This window comes from Hypanus sabinus, chromosome 4 (assembly GCF_030144855.1).
Source record: "Hypanus sabinus isolate sHypSab1 chromosome 4, sHypSab1.hap1, whole genome shotgun sequence".
NCBI lineage: Eukaryota > Metazoa > Chordata > Chondrichthyes > Myliobatiformes > Dasyatidae > Hypanus > Hypanus sabinus.
Window position 1 is genome coordinate 48789933 of NC_082709.1, and position 19462 is coordinate 48809394.

The 19462-nt window shown below is 45.5% G+C and overlaps 1 protein-coding gene across 1 annotated transcript; it reads right to left on the minus strand.

Moving 5' to 3' along the window:
- Positions 1-2088: 2088 nt before the first annotated feature.
- LOC132392106 (gamma-crystallin S-1-like) lies at positions 2089-18727 on the minus strand. Its single transcript, XM_059965955.1, has 4 exons — positions 18721-18727; positions 11952-12214; positions 9688-9944; positions 2089-2128 (listed from the first exon to the last, which is right to left on the minus strand). Exons 1-4 carry the CDS (start codon positions 18725-18727, stop codon positions 2089-2091), a joined length of 567 nt encoding a protein of 188 aa, XP_059821938.1.
- Between the last annotated feature and the right edge of the window lie 735 nt (positions 18728-19462).

Below are 19462 nucleotides of genomic sequence, written 5' to 3' on the forward strand. Positions count from 1 at the left end.
AGATTCCTGTTAACAGACACGTGGAGAAGGCGTAGGACTGCATTGTCTGTACCTTTCACAATCACCTCAGATACTGAACTTTTACAGTTCTGATTTTCAGAATTTAGAATTTAGAGATATTTGCAGAATCTTCCATTTTGCCACATACTGGTACATTGAGTTCTCTGAGGCTCTCTAGTTAAAGAATGTTCACAGTATATCATTCTCCCTTGCCTCTGACTAGTGTTAGAGAGAGCATGTGGTTTTGTTAGAATTAGAAGTTCCCAGTGATGCAGTGACTGCATGCATATCACTTTCAGGGAGTGATGTGATGCTCTGGCATGTAATCACTACCAAAGTGATTTCATGACCTTGACCCACAGCCGGGCTGTAACCAATAGTAGTAATAATAAGATCACTCAAATCAGGTAAGATGCTATCCCGAGGTGTTGTCTGTTGATGGGTCCACAGGTGGCTGCAGAGCCTGATCTGGGATCTACAAATTCTGGTGCAGCGCAGACATGAGTAAGTGATGACTGGGGTTTGTGGTTGGGTCTTTTGGTTGCTTAGTCTCTCCTTTCTCAGCTCCTTCTTGAACAGATTTCCACCAGGTGCATCCATTGAGTGTAATGCCTTCCCAGTTTTTAGATGTAAACTCCAATAGTTTGAATCAAAGGTGCCAATATCCAATATGTTGACAAGAATCATGGCATCCACTTTGCCAGCTTCACAGACAGTTGAAGTGCAGTCACTACAGAAATTGACAGAAGGGCTGAGAATAAGAGAATGTGGGTTTGAAAATGTTTAAAAAGTGTTTCATGCAAATGAGCTGAGGACCTACTTGGAGGCAACAGAGATATTGAACTTTGACCATTAATGACAAACGAACCATTTGTCACTCAAACCATATCTTTGCAATGTTGAGTTATTGTTTGAACTCCATTTGCCCTGGCTTTCAATGGGAAACTGTATCTGCACTTGAAAAATAAACAATTGGGTCATGGGATGGCTGGGTGTGGCTGCTATAGGGAAAGGATATATGAATGGAACTAGCTGCATTTGCAGCAAGCTGACACACTTAAAGTACTGAGTGCCTTCTTATTTATGATTTCATGGCAGGAGGTATGCAGTCAGGTGCTCATGCAGTGGCCTCGTGTGAGGGAGTCTGACATAAGGGTCTGTGAAGATTCTCCTCAACCTGTGCTCTTTTCATAGCCCTTAATATCTCATTATGCACCAGACACTGATACTGTCTTCCTTCCTGTGTGAACCATGAGGCTTGTCATTGTATCTCAGTCAACACAAGGTTAAAAACGTGAAAATCAGCTTCAGGGTGTTTGTGCAACAAACTGCTTTGAAATTTGAAAAGGGACGCCTCTTCCTCATGATTTTAGCTTGAGTTAAAAGACAACTAAGCTATTGAATTTTCAGCGTAGTGCCAACAACTGCTCTGTCACCAGGTTTTGATCTTCTGCTTTGGACAATCATTGGCTCAAGATATTAAACTCATAATTAGCCCCAACCCTCAAAGGTCTACTTTAACTTTCTCAGTGTTTTCTAGAATCTGCCCTTCCTCATTAGTTTTCCTACGATTACATCTTTTAGTGAATCCTAGCTCTGAAACAGAGTGAGGAAAGCAGGAGTACGAAAGGCAAAGCCAATGAGGAACTTTGATCCTTAAAAACAGAACGCTGGAAGAACGCAGCTGTCAAGTGGCATCTATGGAGTTAAAAGCCATAATCCAACATCTTCTGTCAGGAGCTTGCATGTGATCTGAGAGGAAAGATTGCAGCCTCTCGGCCCAATCTATCCACTTGAACATCTTGCCTCCACCGATGCTGCTTTACCTGCGAAGTTTTATTTTACTTATTTCACAATACCAGGCCCTGTGTGACTGTGCCACCTGATTATACTCATGTGACTAATTAACCTTTGTCTTTGAAACCAGAGCACCTGGAAGAAACCCACACGGTCACACAGGGAATGTACAAACTCCTTATAGACAGTGGCAGAATCAAGCCCAGGCTACTGATGCTGTAACTTCCATCTGCTTAATGATTTTTCTCAATTCCCGCATTTTCACTAGCTTTTGTCTTCATTTTTAATCAATCACTGACAGAACTCAAAGAAAAATCTGTCATAGATATTTCTAGGGCAATCACCAAAATTAATGGATTTTCCTTCCATTGCAAAGGAAGCAAAATTATGGTGTGGAATCCACTGTTGTAGTTCCTTTTCCATGTTCTGCTCAATCCTAGACAGACAGACAGACAGACATACTTTATTGATCCCGAAGGAAATTGAGTTTCGTTACAGTCGCACCAACCAAGAATAGTGTAGAAATATAGCAATATAAAACCATAAATAATTAAATAATAAGTTAATATTATTTCCCAGTGGAAATAAGTCCAGGACCAGCCTATTGGCTCAGGGTGTCTGACACTCCGAGGGAGGAGTTGTAAAGTTTGATGGCCACCGGCAGGAATGACTTCCTATGACGCTCAGTGTTGCATCTCGGTGGAATGAGTCTCTGGATGAATTTATTCCTGTGCCTAACCAGTACATTATGAAGTGGATGGGAGAAATAATCCAAAATAGCATGCAACTTGGACAGTATCCTCGTTTCAGACACCACCGTCAGACAGTCCAGCTCCACCCCCACAACATCACTGGCCTTACGAATGAGTTTGTTGATTCTGTTGGTGTCTGCTACCCTCAGCCTGCTGCCCCAGCACACAACAGCAAACATGATAGCACTGGCAACCACAGTCTCGTAGAACATCCTCAGCATTGTCTGGCAGATGTTAAAGGACCTCAGTCTCCTCAGGAAATAGAGACTGGCTCTGACCCTTCGTGTAGGCAGCCTCAGTGTTCTTCAACCAGTCCAGTTTATTGTCAATTCGTATCCCCAGGTATCTGTAATCCTCCACCATGTCCACACTGACCCCTTGGATAGAAACAGGGATCACAGGTGCCTTAGCCCTCCTCAGGTCCACCACCAGCTCCTTAGTCTTTTTCACATTAAGCTGCAGATGATTCTGCTCGCACCATGTGACAAAGTTTCCCACCGTAGCCCTGTACTCAGCCTCATCTCCCTTGCTGATGCATCCAACTATGGCAGAGTCATCAGAAAACTTCTATGTGTCGTAGTTGAAGTCTGAGGTGTAGATGGTGAAGAGAAAAGGAAACAGGACAGTCCCCTGTGGAGTCCCAGTGTTGCTGACCGCTCTGTCTGATGCACAGTGTTGCAAGCACATGTACTGTGGTCTGCCAGTCAGGTAATCAATAATCCATGACACCAGGGAAGCATCCACCTGCATCACTGTCAGCTTCTCCCCCAGCAGAGCAGGGTGAGAAATCCTAGCACTTAAACATATGAACAATTCCATTTTTCTGAAACTGAATGCACAGTTGACTTCACTATTTTCTAACAAAAGTAGAAAGACACTAATGCAAAAAAAGGTAAGAGCCAATGACATCATCAGGCCTTTTTCTGCTGAGTGTCTACAATGTAGAGAACAATAGGTTTTTAGACTTCTGCTGATTTTTAGTCCTGGATCATTAACGTAACAAAAGAAAATTCAGCAAGGCATTCCTACCCAGCACATAAATACCAAGCTAAACAATGCCGCGAATCATTTGTTAACAAGATAACCCTGAGGGTAAAATGGGAAAGGCAAGGACAACTCAGAATTTATATGTTGCATTAGAATTTTACATTGTATAATCACTGATTTTCAAAATTATTTAATGGAAAGTCTGTTTTCTCCACAGATTATTTTCTATGAGGACAGGAACTTCCAGGGTCGGCACTATGAGCGCAGCTCCGACTGTGCCGACCTCTCCCCTTACTTCAGCCGCTGTAACTCCATCCGTGTTGAGAGTGACTGGTGGGTGTTGTACGAGAGACCCAACTACATGGGATACCAGTATGTCCTGAGCAGGGGAGAGTATCCTGACTACCAGCGCTGGATGGGATTCAATGACACAATCAGGTCCTGTCGCAGCTTCCCTTACGTACGTTCCTATCTTTTTTCTCTGTAGGTTTAGTCTTTTGTATGCTGTGTACATTGCAGCTCTATGGACAGAGCGTTTGCTCAGCAGGTGCCCAAAGGATATCAAATGCACAATCTCTCACTGCTATTATGCAGTCAGCACATTTAGTGTGCTCGTGTTCTTGAGGAGACATCGGATTACATAGCAAGAGAGAGTTTAAAAGAAATGAGGGAGGTCACTCGGCACTTTTTCCGCACCACAGTTCCCAAGGAGACAGTGGATTGTGCATAATTAGGCACTTGGCAAGGGCCAATAAAAAGAAGTTATGTGGAGAGGCCATTGTGGGAGCAGCCATTGTGAGAGTGGGCAGCTTAGGCTTTGAGAGGGGATGCATAGGCCATAGGTGGATTTTTTTCATTATTTATTCCTTCTTTCTTATTGCACATTTTTGAGCAAGGGGGATGCCAGGTGGGATAGTGGAATGCTCCTTTCACAGGATGTGGGAAGGTCCCTGACAACTATATCAGTAACAGATGCACCTAGCTGCAGCTTCTAAAAGACTGCGTTAAGTAGTTGGGACCAGAATAAATGAACTCTGAATCATTTGGGAGGCCGAGGGGTTGGTAAACAGGACATACACGGAGATAGTTACACCCAAGATGCAGGACACAGGTACCTGGGTGACTAGGAAGAGGAGGAAAGGGGTTATACAGCCAGTGTAATGTAACCCTGTGGCCGTTTCCCTCAACGACAAGTTTGGATACTCTTGATGACTTAGCAGAGCAGAACATCAGCAGTCGGGTCTCTGGCACTGAGTCTGGCTCTGTTGCTCAAAAGGGAAGGGGGCAGAACAGGTGAGCTGTAGTGATAGGGGATTCATCGGTTAGGGGAACAGAAAGGAGGCTGGGTTTATTGTCTCCTGGGTGCTGGGGTTAGGGTCTTCTCATATCGAGTCCACAGAATTCTTAAGTGGGAGGGTGAGCAGTCAGAGGTGGTGGTCCACATTGGTATCAATGACATGGGTAGGAAGGGTAATGAGGTCCAGCAAAGTGAGTTCAGGGAGGAAGTTGATAAGTTAAAGGACAGGACCTCTATGGTTGTGATCTCAGGAGTGCTATCTGTGTCATGTCTTGGTAAATCATCCCCCCAACAGTATTCAAAATAGTATACTTACTATTGAGGGGAAATGCCAGAGGGGTGCTCTGCACTGGCTGCCCATTTCCTTTCCCTCTCCTGAAAGCCGCTCAGGTAACTGCATCCCGCGTCTTAGGGGTGACTACCTTACTGTAGCTCCTATCTACCATCTCCATAGTTTCCCGAAGGAGCCAAAGGTCACTGAGCTGTAGCTCCAGTTCCTCAAGACTTTCTCTGAGGAGCTGCAGTTCGGTGCAGCTGGTGCAGTGTTGGTTATTCGTAAAGCTAGACTTCCCACATCTCTCACAAAGCAGACAATGAAGGCCCTGGAGCCAACTTCACTGCTCTGACAATGTACTGAAAGACAAAGAATGAAGAAGAAGAAACTTTGCAGATACAAACCCTGCCCAAGCCTGTTGTCACCGAAGCTTGATAATCCACAGCCTCCCCACTCTAACACTGGTCCACTCATGCAATAGCCTCTCTGCTTGTCCATGCCTTAATTTTACTTACCCTTGCTAATGAATTATAATTTGATTGACCTGCCGGGAAAACTCTGAGAAGGCCCACAAACATTCCTTTTTAAATCTCACTGTCTGACCTGTGAGTTGCCTCCTCTAAAATATGAGAAAATTAGTTGTTTGCCTCTAGAGTTACTGTGTCCATTGTGTGGCACAGGGCTCCTTTACTGAAATTCATTTCCAATCAATCTACTGAGGACAAATGTCAATATTTATGATCTCAGTGGTTCTGATAGTTTTCTGAAATTACTTCTCATATACAACCCAATTCATCCATGCTGAATGAGAGACATGTCTAAGCTAATCCTATGGGCCCTCGTTTAGCCCTTATCCCTCCATTTGTTATCCTGTATCAGTCGAATAATTTATACATGTGGTGAACTACATATACCTGTCTGGACACGCCCCCTGCTGACTGCTCCTGTGGCTCCTCCCACAGACCCCGGTATAAAGGCGATTGAGGCCTGAGCCCGGCCTCTCAGTCTCCAGGATATAGTATGGTGGTCACTCACTGCTTGTTCCTTCTTTCAATCAATAAAAGCCGATATCTCGCCTTACGTCTCAGAGTGAGTTACTGATGGTGCATCAATACAACATGATGAATGTCACCTAAGTTGGTCCCAGAAGAGGTCCACAACAAGAAGACACAGATAGAAATCTGACTGAGTCCAAATGTGAAGGGTGGAACTTGAGTTGAAGTCCATGTGGAAGGATTTCAAGCTGTAGTATTTTTCTAAGAAAATTTAACAAAAAAGGAGCTATTTAATACCTAGTGAATACAGATCCAAGAACATGTTGTCACTTTAGTACCTAGTGCTAACCAATCAGTGAGCTCAGATGTAACATCATTAAACATAAAGCCAAAGCGTCAAAGGGTATAGGTGAAAACAACATAGAAATGGCATATTCAGCCAATGTCCATGACAACCAAGGTCCCTTTCTAAGCAAGTCTTACTTGTCCTTGATTAGTCATCGTGAGGGGAATGGATAAGGTGGAGCATCACAATATTTTTCCCAGAGTACAGGAGCCTGAAATCAAAGGACTTGCATAGATTTGGGATGACAGGAGAAAGATTTAAAGAGGGGACCTGAGGGGCAAATTTTTATAATGGCTATATAGAATGAGCTGCCAGAGGAAGCAGTAAAACTGGACTGGACAGCTGTCAATTAAAATGTTTAAAAATGATCTAGACAAGTACATGGATAGGAAATGATTGGAGGGATATGGGACAAATGCAGTCGAGTTGGAGTAGTGCCGGTGAAAAAGTTGGTTAACATAATTGAGTTGGACTGAAGGGACTGTTTCTGAGCTGCAGAATTCTATGACTGTATTACTCCTTAGACAGTACAGTACCTTCAAAAGGACAAGGGCAGCAAAAGCATGCCCTCTCACCATGTCCCACAAGGGCCTTTAAGTCTTTCCTGCCTCACCCTAAATCTGTGCATGCCCTCTAATTTTAGACTCCTCTACCCTGGGAAAATATTGTGGCCCTCTACCTAATCCATATGCCCCTGATGACTTTAATAATCACTATAATATCACACATCAGCTTCCTGCACTCTGGGGAAAACAATCCTGTCACTTCTCATAGCTCAACATTCGAGACCCAGTATCATCCTTGTGAATTGGTTCTGCTCCCTTTCTACCTTAAGGACACTGACTGGGGTTACCCTCCAAGCCACACACCGTCTTGACTTGGAAATATATCCCCATTCCTTCACTGTCACTGGGTCAAAAGCTGGGAACTCTCTCTCTTAATAACACAGTGAGCACACCCACATCCCAAGAACTCCAGCAGTTCAAGAAGGGAGCTTTCTGCAAGATTTGTAACCTTTGATCTGAAACAGCCTACATTCTCATTGGTTTCCCCACGTACTGGTCTTGAAAACCTTCTGACTTACTCTCCATAAATTCTGCTTCTCTGCTATAATAGCTAACTCGATTTTCTCTGTCTTTGTAGATGAGAGTGGCCTATGGTTGCTGTATTTCCCGTGTGTTTCTGACAGACTGTGCCTTTCATTGTTATTATTATTTACTGGTCTGGAAATGACTCCCACCAATGTTTCTGCTCTTTCTTCGCTTCTCCCAAACTCATTCACTTTCTTCATTGAACAACAAATTGCTGAAGGAACTCAAACGGTCAGGCAGCATCTGTAGAGACAAAGAAATGATGTTTTTCACAATTTGCAATTTGATTGCTGGTCATGAGAGTCTTCAGTTACTGTACTATATAAATATATTCGCTTTCTGTCCACTGATTTCTGTAGGGCGAATCTTGGTTTAGTTGATGAACTGGCAAATTGGTTTGCGTAGTTCAGCATGTGAAGGCTGCGTGTTAGTTCTGTCTTCACATTAAATACTGACACAGTAATCAGGTCTCCAGTACACCCACCTATGTCCATTCAATACTGTCACAATTCCTGTCCAACACCTAGACATTCATAGAGGAAAGTGGATGATTTAGCACTAACTGGTTGGGTGTTGGGGCTTTCCTGTGGAGGTAGAAGAGTAGCCAGTTTTTTGGGTCGAGACACTGCACCAGTAAAGCGAGTGTAAAGGACAGGTAGCAAATAATAGATGCGATGGGGACAGGTGAGGCAGGGGCTGGCAGGCAACAGGACAAACCAGGTGGTAAAAGGGATGATGGGTAGATGGAATCATGTATGGGGAAGGTCAGGGTGGAGGCTGTGAGACAGTGGCTGGTGGGTGAAACATATAAACAGATAAGGAGAGAAGGCAAGTAATGGAATGTGGATTCAGGAGGGAGAGACAGAGGATGAAATGTGATACGTGGAGATACAAAAGTCTGCAGCTGCTAGAACCTGAAGTGGAAGAAAGGAGAGAAGCAAGGGATGATGGTGAGATATTTTATGCGTTCCGATAACAGACCTTCAATTTTGCATTTTTTTCCATTTTTCCCTGCTCTGGTTGGAGGTCTACCCTTTTCACACTCTGATCTTACCCATATCACTATAACTATATTTCTTACTCTTTAACTTACTGACTTCCTTTAAAAACTCACCATCACCAAAATGCTCGAAGTCCTTGAGACTTTCACATCCCTTCAATAGATCTATCTTGCATCCCTTCTTCCCCTTTTTTGTATACTGGCTACATACCCTCTATCTTACAGTTCAAGGTCATTTGCATGACAGACAGCTGTCAATGTAAGCTTCCAAGCTGCATTTATCCCTCACAAATCGTAATCCAAATAAAATTGCTTGGAGTTGGAACTATCCCTGCAACATGGTCGGAAATTGTTTGGAAGGAAACATTTTTAGGGAAAAGGGAGTCTCTCTGATTAGTAGATTAGGACAAAATTCTCATTAAAAATTGCAAATTAAAAACACTGATGCAAAAATGGAGGGTATGCATTTACTGTGCAACAGGCGGGAAGAGGCAGTGCAATGGTGCATCTAGTGGAACCACTGTCTCACAACGTCAGCACCTAAAGTGATGATTATGTGGGTTTGCACATTCTCATTTTAAGCCCAGGGTTTTCTTTCTAGGTGTTCTAGTTTTCTTCTATATCTGAGCAGTGAGCTGTAAGTTGTCCCTTGTGTGTAGGTGACTTCAGTTTGGAGAAATGATGAGAATATGTGGAGATTGTAAAAATGGGATCAATGAAGGATTAGTATAAGTGGGGAGTTAATGTTCAGCCCTGACTCAGTGGGCCAAAGGGCCTGTTTCCATGTTGTATCTCTGTATAAGAGCAGGAATCCACAGAGGTGTGACAATTTATCACTATCCTCTCAATAGGAGAAGATGACCTGATCAATAATGAATTACATATTCAGCATGCCTCTGGATAAAAATTATCTCCACAATGATAGCAGAAAAGATGATAAATAGCCCTGAGTTAAGGTCAATATGGGTCAAAGTCCCCACACAGGACTCAGGTACTAATGCTATTTTGTATAGTTAACATAATGTTCTAGCAACATGAAAATAAATGAATTACAATGACAAAGTCTTGCAAAGCTTATTTATTTTCTTAAGTATCTTCTCAGAATAATATGCTGATTATTGAGAGTCAACTAGAAGTCCCTCATTCGCCTGAAGGACCCAACGGTTGAGTTGTAGCCTCCCCAGTCACTGTATCTCCTGTATTCCCCAGGTCTCAGGAAGTACTGTCGGCCTCTGTAGTTGGGATGTTCATAGTAGATCCAGTAACCATCCATCACCTGACAGGAGTGGATGTCACGGTAACAGAAACGATCGTAGAGAGAGGGACAGTCATCCATGAATTCCATCATCTGCCCTCCAAAATCAGGCCTCTCGTAAATTCTCATCCTGTAGGTGCCTCCTTGGTACTGGAATAGAGGATTTTATTGCTTATTTTATAGTAAAATCACGTCAAAAATGTATCTAATTAAAGTATATTTTAAATATAGATGCAGCAGTACCAAATCTCAGCAATGATGATAATTAATTATATTTCCAGACTATCCCTAATGAAATAATAAGAAGAACATTTATCTCTACATTGAGGGCAGTTAGACAATCATGTTTAAGATTGATGTAGTTCATTGTTTCTACAGTTAACAGGACTTAGTTCCACTGGAGATAACATGATGTGATTAACGTAAAACTTGTGTAAAAGCATCATGGTAAATGAACTTACAGTAAGTAGGTGCTGGTCTGTGTCTGTAAATCAGTTGACTTGCTAATGTAAAAATAATACAAACTGATCTGAGCATTTTAAAGTTCTTCATTCCTCACTCCCTGTCTGTCAGAACCATAAAAACTCTACATAGTGTGTGATTGTTGGAAACAATTGCACCACCATCTCTCAGTTCAACCACCTGGAGTCTGACTTACTTTATTGGAACTCATTACCTGACAAAAGTGAACCAGATGATCTTGAAAGAATTTTTAACTTATGGAAGAGGGCAGATTGTTTCAACATTGAGCTAACATGGATTCAATGGGCCAAACAGCCTCACTCCACGCTTTAACCTCACTGTGGTTCTCTGAAATCATGCAATATCAGGCAGATTTTTGTAAAGCAGCCCACAGGAAACCTGGTTTGTTATAATTGTTTTATTATTAATCAATTATCACATAATTCATGAAAAGAAGCTATTTGTCCCATTGAAGGTTTGATAGATGGAATTCTTTTCTGTCCAAACCCTATTACCACGAAATGATAAGAGGAATAGACAAAGTGGACAGTCAGAGACTTCTTCCCAGGAAGGAAATGGCAAACAAGAGGGCATATAATTTTAAAGAATCTGGGGAGACATGCGGGGGGCGAGGATGTCACAGACAGGATCTTTAAACAGAGAGTTGTAAGCAGGTGCAACACTACCAGGGCTGGTGGTAGAGGCTGATGGATTAGGGGCATTTAAGTGACTTTTCGATGGACACATGATTGAAAGAAAAATGAAGGGCTATGTGGGAGGGAAGAATTAGGTTAGCATTTGATAAGTTTAAAAGACTGGCACCAAATCATGGGCTGAAGGACCTGTACTGTGCAGTGCATGTTCACAATCTATGTTCCATGTTCCTTGCTCTTGGTGGGTTACAATACTGTACATGAAGTGAATCATAGACTAACACAGCATGGAAAGAGACTCCTCACACCAACTGGTCCATGCTGACCAAGGTGTCCATCTCTCATTTTCCTATGTTTAACACATATCCCTCCGATCCATTTTTCAAATTTTGTGACTTTTGTTTTACTGAGGTCTGAGTCATCAGCGTCCAGCTGCTACATAATGTTCGATAAAACTAGCACAAACTGACCAAATATTTTCTGTGGCCAAATACACTTTAATAAAGGAGACACAGAGCAGGCCAGTTTCTGGAAGCTGGATCAACACACAAGATGCTGGAGGATCTCAAGGGGTCAGGCAGTATCCACAGAGACAACATTTCAGTTTGAGGCTGTTTATCAGGACTGGCAAATGCTGCCTGACTGGCTGAGTTCCTCCACCATCTCATGTGTAGACGTCAGTTCAGCATAAGAAGCCAGTGATACATACATCAGTGATGATAAACCTAATTCTGATTCCGATTCTTTATCCAGTCCCCTCACAATCACAGATACAGCTCCTTCTGTCAAATGCAATCAGACATGCATCCCTCACACCAGATTCACTCATTTCCTGTAACAGCTTCATCTCTGTTGACTCCTTTAACAAATATCTACTGTCTCCAAACTTGGCTCCAAATGTCAGCAGCTAACTCTAGCATTCACATCGGTATAACATTTCAGAGAAAGAGCATGCGCACAAGTGTAATTATTGCAAACGTCAGCCATTTTCTAGTAGTATGTCAAGTGACTTGGAATATCTCAGTCACCAACAGCAACTTACCGAAGGGAAGCTGCGACAGGACTTGACACAGTCTTTGAATCCCATCCAGCGCTGGTAGTCAGGATACTCTCCCCTGCTCAGGACATACTGGTATCCCATGTAGTTGGGTCTCTCGTACAACACCCACCAGTCACTCTCAACACGGATGGAGTTACAGCGGCTGAAGTAAGGGGAGAGGTCGGCACAGTCGGAGCTGCACTCATAGTGCCGACCCTGGAAGTTCCTGTCCTCATAGAAGGTGATCTGTGGGAGGAAATAAATTGCTTAAATCAGACTGAGGATGAATGATGCTTATAATATAATTCACAAAATGAGAAGTGGTCTTGCCTTTCCCATTGTAGTGTACGGTCGATAACCAACTGACTACATGGAACTGTAACTGGGTATTTATATACTGGACAGAAAGACTTTTCCAGCAAGGCCTTTGTAATGTAAATGATGCAAACCTGAGGTCAGCAGAAAACAATATATGTCCCGTGAATGCTGAAAAAGCACCTGAGGATACGAGACTTGTCAGTGACCAAGTGATTGTTTTTCTTTTACAGCGGACAATTTAATTGTACAAAGCAGTAAATCAGCCTTTTACATTCCATACTAAGGATCATTCTAGAGTTTCGAAAAGTTGTAGTCCCAAGATAAGTCCTGAGTTTTACCAAAATTTACACGTCAGGGACAATTTGCAATTTACCAATCTGCACAGTTTTGTGATGTGGGAGGAAATGAAGGCAGCCAGAGGAAACCGATGAGAGAGGAGAGAGGAGGTGCAAACGCCTGAGCTTTTGAATCGGGCTCTCTGCAGGGACCGGGAGATTGTGTCTGTCATAGAGATGTTTCAACAAAATTTCTTTTAGTATCCAGCTGCAGATTCTGGGGCAGCACAGTAGCATAGGTGTTAGTGTAATGCAATACAGCACCAGTGATTCAGGTTCAATACCCATGCTGTTTTAACAAACTTGTATATTCTCATTATCGTGGTTTCCTCCTGGTTCTCTGGGTTCCTCCCACATTCCAAAGACCTACAGGTGAGTACGTTGTGGGCATGCTATGCTGGCACTGGAAGCATGATAACGTTTGCAGACAGACCACAGCACATCCTCGGACTGTGTTGGTTGCTGTCGCAAATGATGCATTTCACTGTACACTTCGATGATTCAATAACTTTTTAAAAATGTATTCTTTTCTCATGACTTAGTGTTATTGGCAAGGCCAGCATTTAATACCCATCCCTGACTACCCTAGAGAAAATGGAGGTGAACAGTTTTCCAAATCCCTGCAATCTAGTGACGTTCTCCAACAAAGCTGTTGGCAGGGAGTTTCAGGATTTAAACCCAGTGGCGATGAAGGACAAGTGATAGGTTTCCAAATCAGTGAGCTAAGAGATGTAGAGGGGAAGCTACAGATGGAAATGTTCCCCTGTCCTTTGGGAAATATTATCAGAGCAGCCTGGGCAAGTACCTGCAGTGTGTTTTTGTCGATGATACACACTGTAACCACTATGTATCAAAGCTTTGAATGAACATTTCAGACGATTGCTAATCTGCCAACCAAGAAAAATGCTTTGATAGAGTTAAACTTATTGAGAGATGTTGGAACTCCACTCATCCAGCCAAGCAGAGAATATCATGATGTGCCTTGGGAATGTGACTCCTTCTGTGCCTCGTCATGCTCCTCGTTCTCCACAACATGCTGCAGAACTGCCTTCCTGGACATTTGATCGCTCAATTAATTTCATATGTCCTGTCTGCTGGAGCAGACTGTGCATGCTTGGACAGGTATGATTTTAATCTGATGGGGTATGAGGCCCACCGGCTGCCCTCACCTGGTTTAGTCTGCCCGTCGAAGCGATGTACTGAGGTGTATAGAACATGCAGACATCTACCTGGTGCCACAGGTGAGTGCTGAGAGCTGAATGGAGACCTAAGGTGAGAGAACTGCCTCAGAATGGACACAGCAAGCCTCTTCACCAGAGGCACTACCCTCTGACGACACAACATACACGCTTGTGGTGAACTACGTGTGCCTGTCTGGACACACCCCCTGCTGACTGCTCCTGTGGCTCCTCCCACAGGCCCCTGTATAAAGGCGATCGAGGCCTAATGCTCGGCCTCAGTCTCCAGGACGTAGTATGATGGTCACTCACTGCTGGTTCCTTCTTCCAGTCAATAAAAGCCGATATCTCGCCTTACGTCTCAGAGTGAGTTATTGATGGTGCATCAACCCTAACAATAGAAATTAGTAAAATATAACATTTTTTCAGTCATAGCTCTGAGCACGTACTTCAATACACTGATTTGGGAAGCAGAGGAAAGCTTTGGAAATGATCAACAATATTGTCATAAGGGGAGCAAAGAATTCCAGCCAAACAACAAAAGAGTACAAATTTTTGTAGACTCTTGGGCAGCATTTTATAGATTTGTTTATTCTTGGACATTGGTGAATCAAAATATGAATGTATTTCATATGCTGTGATGGAAGCTTTATTACTACACCACTGCCAGTCAACTTTGCCAACCCCTACTCCTACTTCATCTCCATATCTCCGAAACCTTCGATCATGTTTTACCCCGAGAGTGCAAATGTCATTTCTTTTTCATGCAGATATATGATTCTCTTTTGAAACTAACCAGCAATCCATTACAAGCCTCAGTTTCAAACAGTGCATTCTCGATGATCACAACTCACAGCGTGGACAAAATCCTCATTCACTCCCGTGTGATTTTTACTGTCGGCCAGGCGCTGCTTTGTTTCCAGCTCTTCACAGGGGATGTGCAACCACAGAGTGAACCATTGCATTTGAGGATCCAAGGTATTCGGTCAGGTCTCAGCTTACAGCTCTTTCCCATCAGCTGGTAACCTAGAGTGAGAACTTGGGCAGTGGATCTGTCATTTAGTTTATTCAGTTTGACTGTTTACGGTATCTCTATATTTCTGCTGTGAGCTGGACACCAGAGTGTTGGAAATTTGTTTTTCAAACAAGCTAAAGGGGTTCAGGGGAATTGCAGTATAAATTCCGTTACAGATTCAGAACAAGTTTAAAGTGCTGGAGAGTTTAGTACTTCAGCTCTCTGGACATTCCTCATTCACAATTTGCTGAGAAATTTGCACCTGTACCTGGGCCAGTTTATAATAGTGATCATTTCTGGGTGAAATGGCACTCATTGGGACAATGACCCTAGCAATTCTGTACACAATTCACCTTCATATGACAAATGTGTTCCAGACATCATTCACATACTTCTCAGAGCCATGTTTTTCCCCGTAAATCGGGTCTTTAGGGTGCAACATACAACCTCTGTTGAAAGTTCACAATAAAACTAGGAGCACCTGGTGCTGTAAAGCTGATGGGACCAATTGAAGGATTTCTGTGCTGACATTGAATCCTGGAATATGAATCTTTGACTATAAAACAATGATGTAGTGAGTTGGAGATTATCCGTCCACACCTGTGTAGGAGACAGCAGCAAATCTGTGCTGATCTTCACTTTCAAAGTTCAGTTCTGTGGAATTTATTAGAATTTTGCTTTGAAAATGGAGTACAGTGTGTCAACGCTGCCATTGCACATAACGGGTATGATTGTGGGGTAATGTAATTAGGAGGAATGTACAAAATTCAGAACCACCGACATTGCACTGGGGTTTTGGTTTAAGAGGCTGGTCTCAGTGATGCACCATCAATAACTCTCCGAGACGTGAGGCGAGATATAGGCTTTTATTGGCTGGAAGAAAGAACAAGCAGCAGTTGACCACCATACTACATCCTGGAGACTGAGGCCAGGGCTGTGTCTCGAATCGCCTTTATACCGGGGTCAGTGGGAGGAGGCACAGGAGCAGTCAGCGGGGAGGTGGGGGCGTGTCCAGACAGATATATGTAGTTCACCACATTCACCCCCCCACCTTGTTCTAAAAGAGAGTCCCCATGGGGCAAAGTTTCTTACAAGTATATTTACAGGTTAAGTCTATCAGGTGGTCAAATCTGTCGCTGCGATTTACGTAGCACCGGCTGTGATTGCACAGGTGCTGGTGGTGATCGCGCCAGAGACGATGGTTGTGCTGGTTCCGGCCTAACTGGAGGTGTCAGCCCACTAGGCGTCAGTGATCCCTCATGTGTGTGCGAGGCGCCTGGTATATGCGCGTGCAAGACGCCCGGTATAGGAGTGGCATGAGGAGTCTGTGTAGGGCTTGGTGTGCGTGGTGTCAGCTCGGGTACAAGGTTCATAGTTACCGTGGAGTGTTTGGGGTAGTGGTCTGCTGCTCCTGCGGGCGCCAGGTCGCGGATGGAGACCGTGTCCTCCTGCCCATCAGGTAAGACCACGTAAGCGTACTGGGGGTTCGCATGAAGTAGGTGAACCCTCTCGACCAGCGGGGAGTATTTATTGCTCCTCGCATGTTTCCGGAGCAGCACTGGCCCTGGGGATGTCAGCCAAGCCGGTAGGGTGGTCCCAGTGGCAGACTTCCTGGGAAAAGAAAATGGGTGCTCGTGAGGGGTGGCATTGGTGGACGTACATAACAGGGAGCGGATAGAGTGGAATGCCTCGGGGAGGACCTCCTGCCATCGAGAGACTGACAACCCTTTTGACTTAAGGGCTAAAAGTGTGGCCTTCCACACTGTGGCATTCTCCCTCTCCACCTGTCCATTTCCCCAGAGATTATAGCTCGTGGTCCAACTAGTAGCAATGCCCCTAGCCAGCAGGTATTGGCGCAGCTCATCACTCATAAAGGAGGACCCTCTATCACTGTGGCTATAGCAGGGATATCCGAACAGAGTGAAGAGCTGACACAGGGCTTTTATGACAGACATGGCAGTGGTGTCGGGGCACGGGATGGCAAAGGGGAACCATGAGTACTCGTTGATAATGTTGAGAAAGTAGACATTGTGGTCAGTGGAGGGAAGGGGGCCCTTAAAGTCGACTCTCAGTCGCTCAAAGGGGCGGGTGGCCTTGATAAGTTGTGCCTTTTCAGGACAGTAGAAGTGCAGTTTGCACTCAGCGCAGACTTGACAGTCCCTGGTCATCGTCCTGATGTCCTCAAGGGAGTACGGCAGGTTCCGGGCTTTCACGAAATGGTAAAATCGGGTGACCCTGGGTGGCAAAGATGCGCATGGAGGGCATATAGCTGGTCGAGCTGAGCGCTGGCGCATGCTCCCCGGGATAGGGCATCAGGGGGCTCATTGAGCCTTCCAGGTCGGTACAGGATTTCATAGTTGTAGGTGGAGAGTTCTATTCTCCACCGCAAAATTTTATCATTTTTGATTTTGCCCCGCTGTTGGTTGCTGAACTTGAACGCAACTGAGCGCTGGTCAGTCAGCAAGGTGAACCTTTTGCCGGCGAGATAGTGCCTCCAGTGCCTAATAGCTTCCACTATGGCCTGGGCTTCTTTCTCCACCACGGAGTGCCGAATTTCAGGGCCTTGAAGGGTACGAGAAAAGAATGCTACTGGCCTGCCTGCCTGATTGAGGGCAGCAGCCAGCGCGAAATCGGAGACATCACTCTCTACTTGGAAGGGAATAGTCTCGCCAACCGCATGCATCATTGCTTTGGCAATGTCCCCTTTAATGCAGCTGAAGGCCCTGCAGGCCTCGGCTGAGAGGGGAAATGTGGTAGACTTGACCAGGGGAGCGGGCCTTATCTGCGTAATGGGGAACCCATTGGGCGTAATAGGAAAAGAAGCCCAGGCACTGTCTGAGGGCTTTGAGGGTGGTGGGAAGAGGGAGTTCCAACAGGGGGCGCATACGGTCGGGATTAGGGCCAATGACCCCGTTCTCCACGACATACCCAAGGATAGCGAGTCGGGTGGTTCCAAACACAGACTTGTCCCTGTTATAAGTAAGGTTCAGGGCTTCGGCCACTTGGAAAAATCATTGGAGGTTGGCGTTGTGATCTGACCAGTCGTGACCACAGATAGTGATGTTATCCAGATAGGGAAATGTGGCCTTCAGTTGGTACTGGTCCACCATCCGGTCCATTTCCCTCCGGAAGACAGAGACACCATTTGTGACACCGAAGGGGACGCGCAGGAAGTGATAGAGCCTGCCGCCCGCCTCGAAGGCGGTGTAGGGGCGGTCCTCTGGGTGGATGGGGAGCTGGTAATAAACAGATTTCAGATCTATTGTAGAGTACACCTTGTACTGAGCTATCTGGTTGACCATATCCGCGATGCGGGGTAGGGTGTACGCGTCAAGCTGCGTGAACCTATTGATGGTCTGGCTATAGTCCACGACCATTCTATTTTTCTGCCCGGTCTGAACAACGACCACCTGGGCCCTCCAAGGACTTGTGCTTGGCTCATTGATCCCCTCCCCGAGCAGCCGCTGCACCTCCAACTGAATGAAGGCCCTGTCCCCCGCGCTGTACCGCCTGCTTTTAGTTGCCACAGGTTTACAGTCGGGGGTCAGGTTGGCAAACAGCGGTGGGGGAGGGATCCTGAGGGTGGAGAGGCTGCAAGTGGTGTCAGTAGCGCAGATGTCAGTATGTTGCTGGGTGGGATGTGTGGGTCGGTATGTGTGTGTGGTCACTAGCGGGGTATATGACGAAGTCCCACAAAACTGATGATTCCTGACAGTGAGTGGTGGGAGGGGCCCGTCATATGCCATAGTCACACTTTTGAGGTGGCTCTGGAAGTCCAGTCCCAATAGCACAGGGGCACACAGTTGAAGCATGACCAGTAGTGCAAAGTTCCGATATTCTGTGCCCTGCATCACCAATGTCGCTACACAACCCACCCAGATGTCTGTGGAATCTGACTCAGAAGCCATGGTGACTCTCTGGCTTACCGGCCATGTCATGAGTCTGCAGCATTGCACCGTGTCCGTGTCAATAAAACTGTCAGTGCTGCCCGTGTCAAACAGGCAGCTAGTCCTGTGTCCCTCCACCAGGATGTCCATCATTGACCTTGCAAGCTGGTGTGGGGCGCTTTGATCAAGGGTTACGGAGGCCAGAGTTGAACTGCCGTCTTGGTGCCCGGTAAGCACCGGTGGGTCAGGGGTGGGGTGAGGTGGCGCCGACAAAGATGGCCGCCCCCATCCGGGCAGGCAAGATGGCGGCCCCCATGCCTCACACGCAGCGCTGCCCGACCCCGCTCGTGATTCAGACTTGGCGAAATGGCCCTTCTTCCCGCAGCTGGAGCAGGTCGCTTCTCGGGCCGGGCAGTGTTTTTGGGGGTGCTTTTCGAGCCTGCAGAAGTAACACTGCGCGGACTTGCGACTGGCAGCAGCTGTGGTCGGTTTCGGGGAGTTCGTGGACTCATGACTGGCAGCGGCGGTGGTGAATTCCGGCGGGGGATCGCGCGGCTGGACAGCGTCAGCGTTGTGCAGAGCAGCCTCCAGCGTGTTGGCCGTCTCAATCGCTGAGCGTAAGGTAAGTTCGGTATTTTCCAGCAGCCGCTGGCTCTCGTACGCTGACCTGATCCCTGTAACGAAGGCGTCTCATACTAGCAGCTCCGCATGCTGTTCCACCGTCAGCCCTCTGCAGTCGCAGGCTCGCACGAGTGTCTGTAGGGCTCGGAGAAACTGCCCG

What these genes read in the sequence shown, in the direction of transcription:
- LOC132392106 (XM_059965955.1), bottom strand. An exon ending in CCTGTCGCAGCTTCCCTTCG is followed by an intron (nt 9,945 to 11,951) that starts GTAAGTTGCTGT and finishes CCTCTATTCCAG; the next exon opens with TACCAAGGAGGCACCTACAG. An exon ending in TCAACCGTTGGGTCCTTCAG is followed by an intron (nt 2,129 to 9,687) that starts GCGAATGAGGGA and finishes TGATTGCCCTAG; the next exon opens with AAATATCTATGACAGATTTT.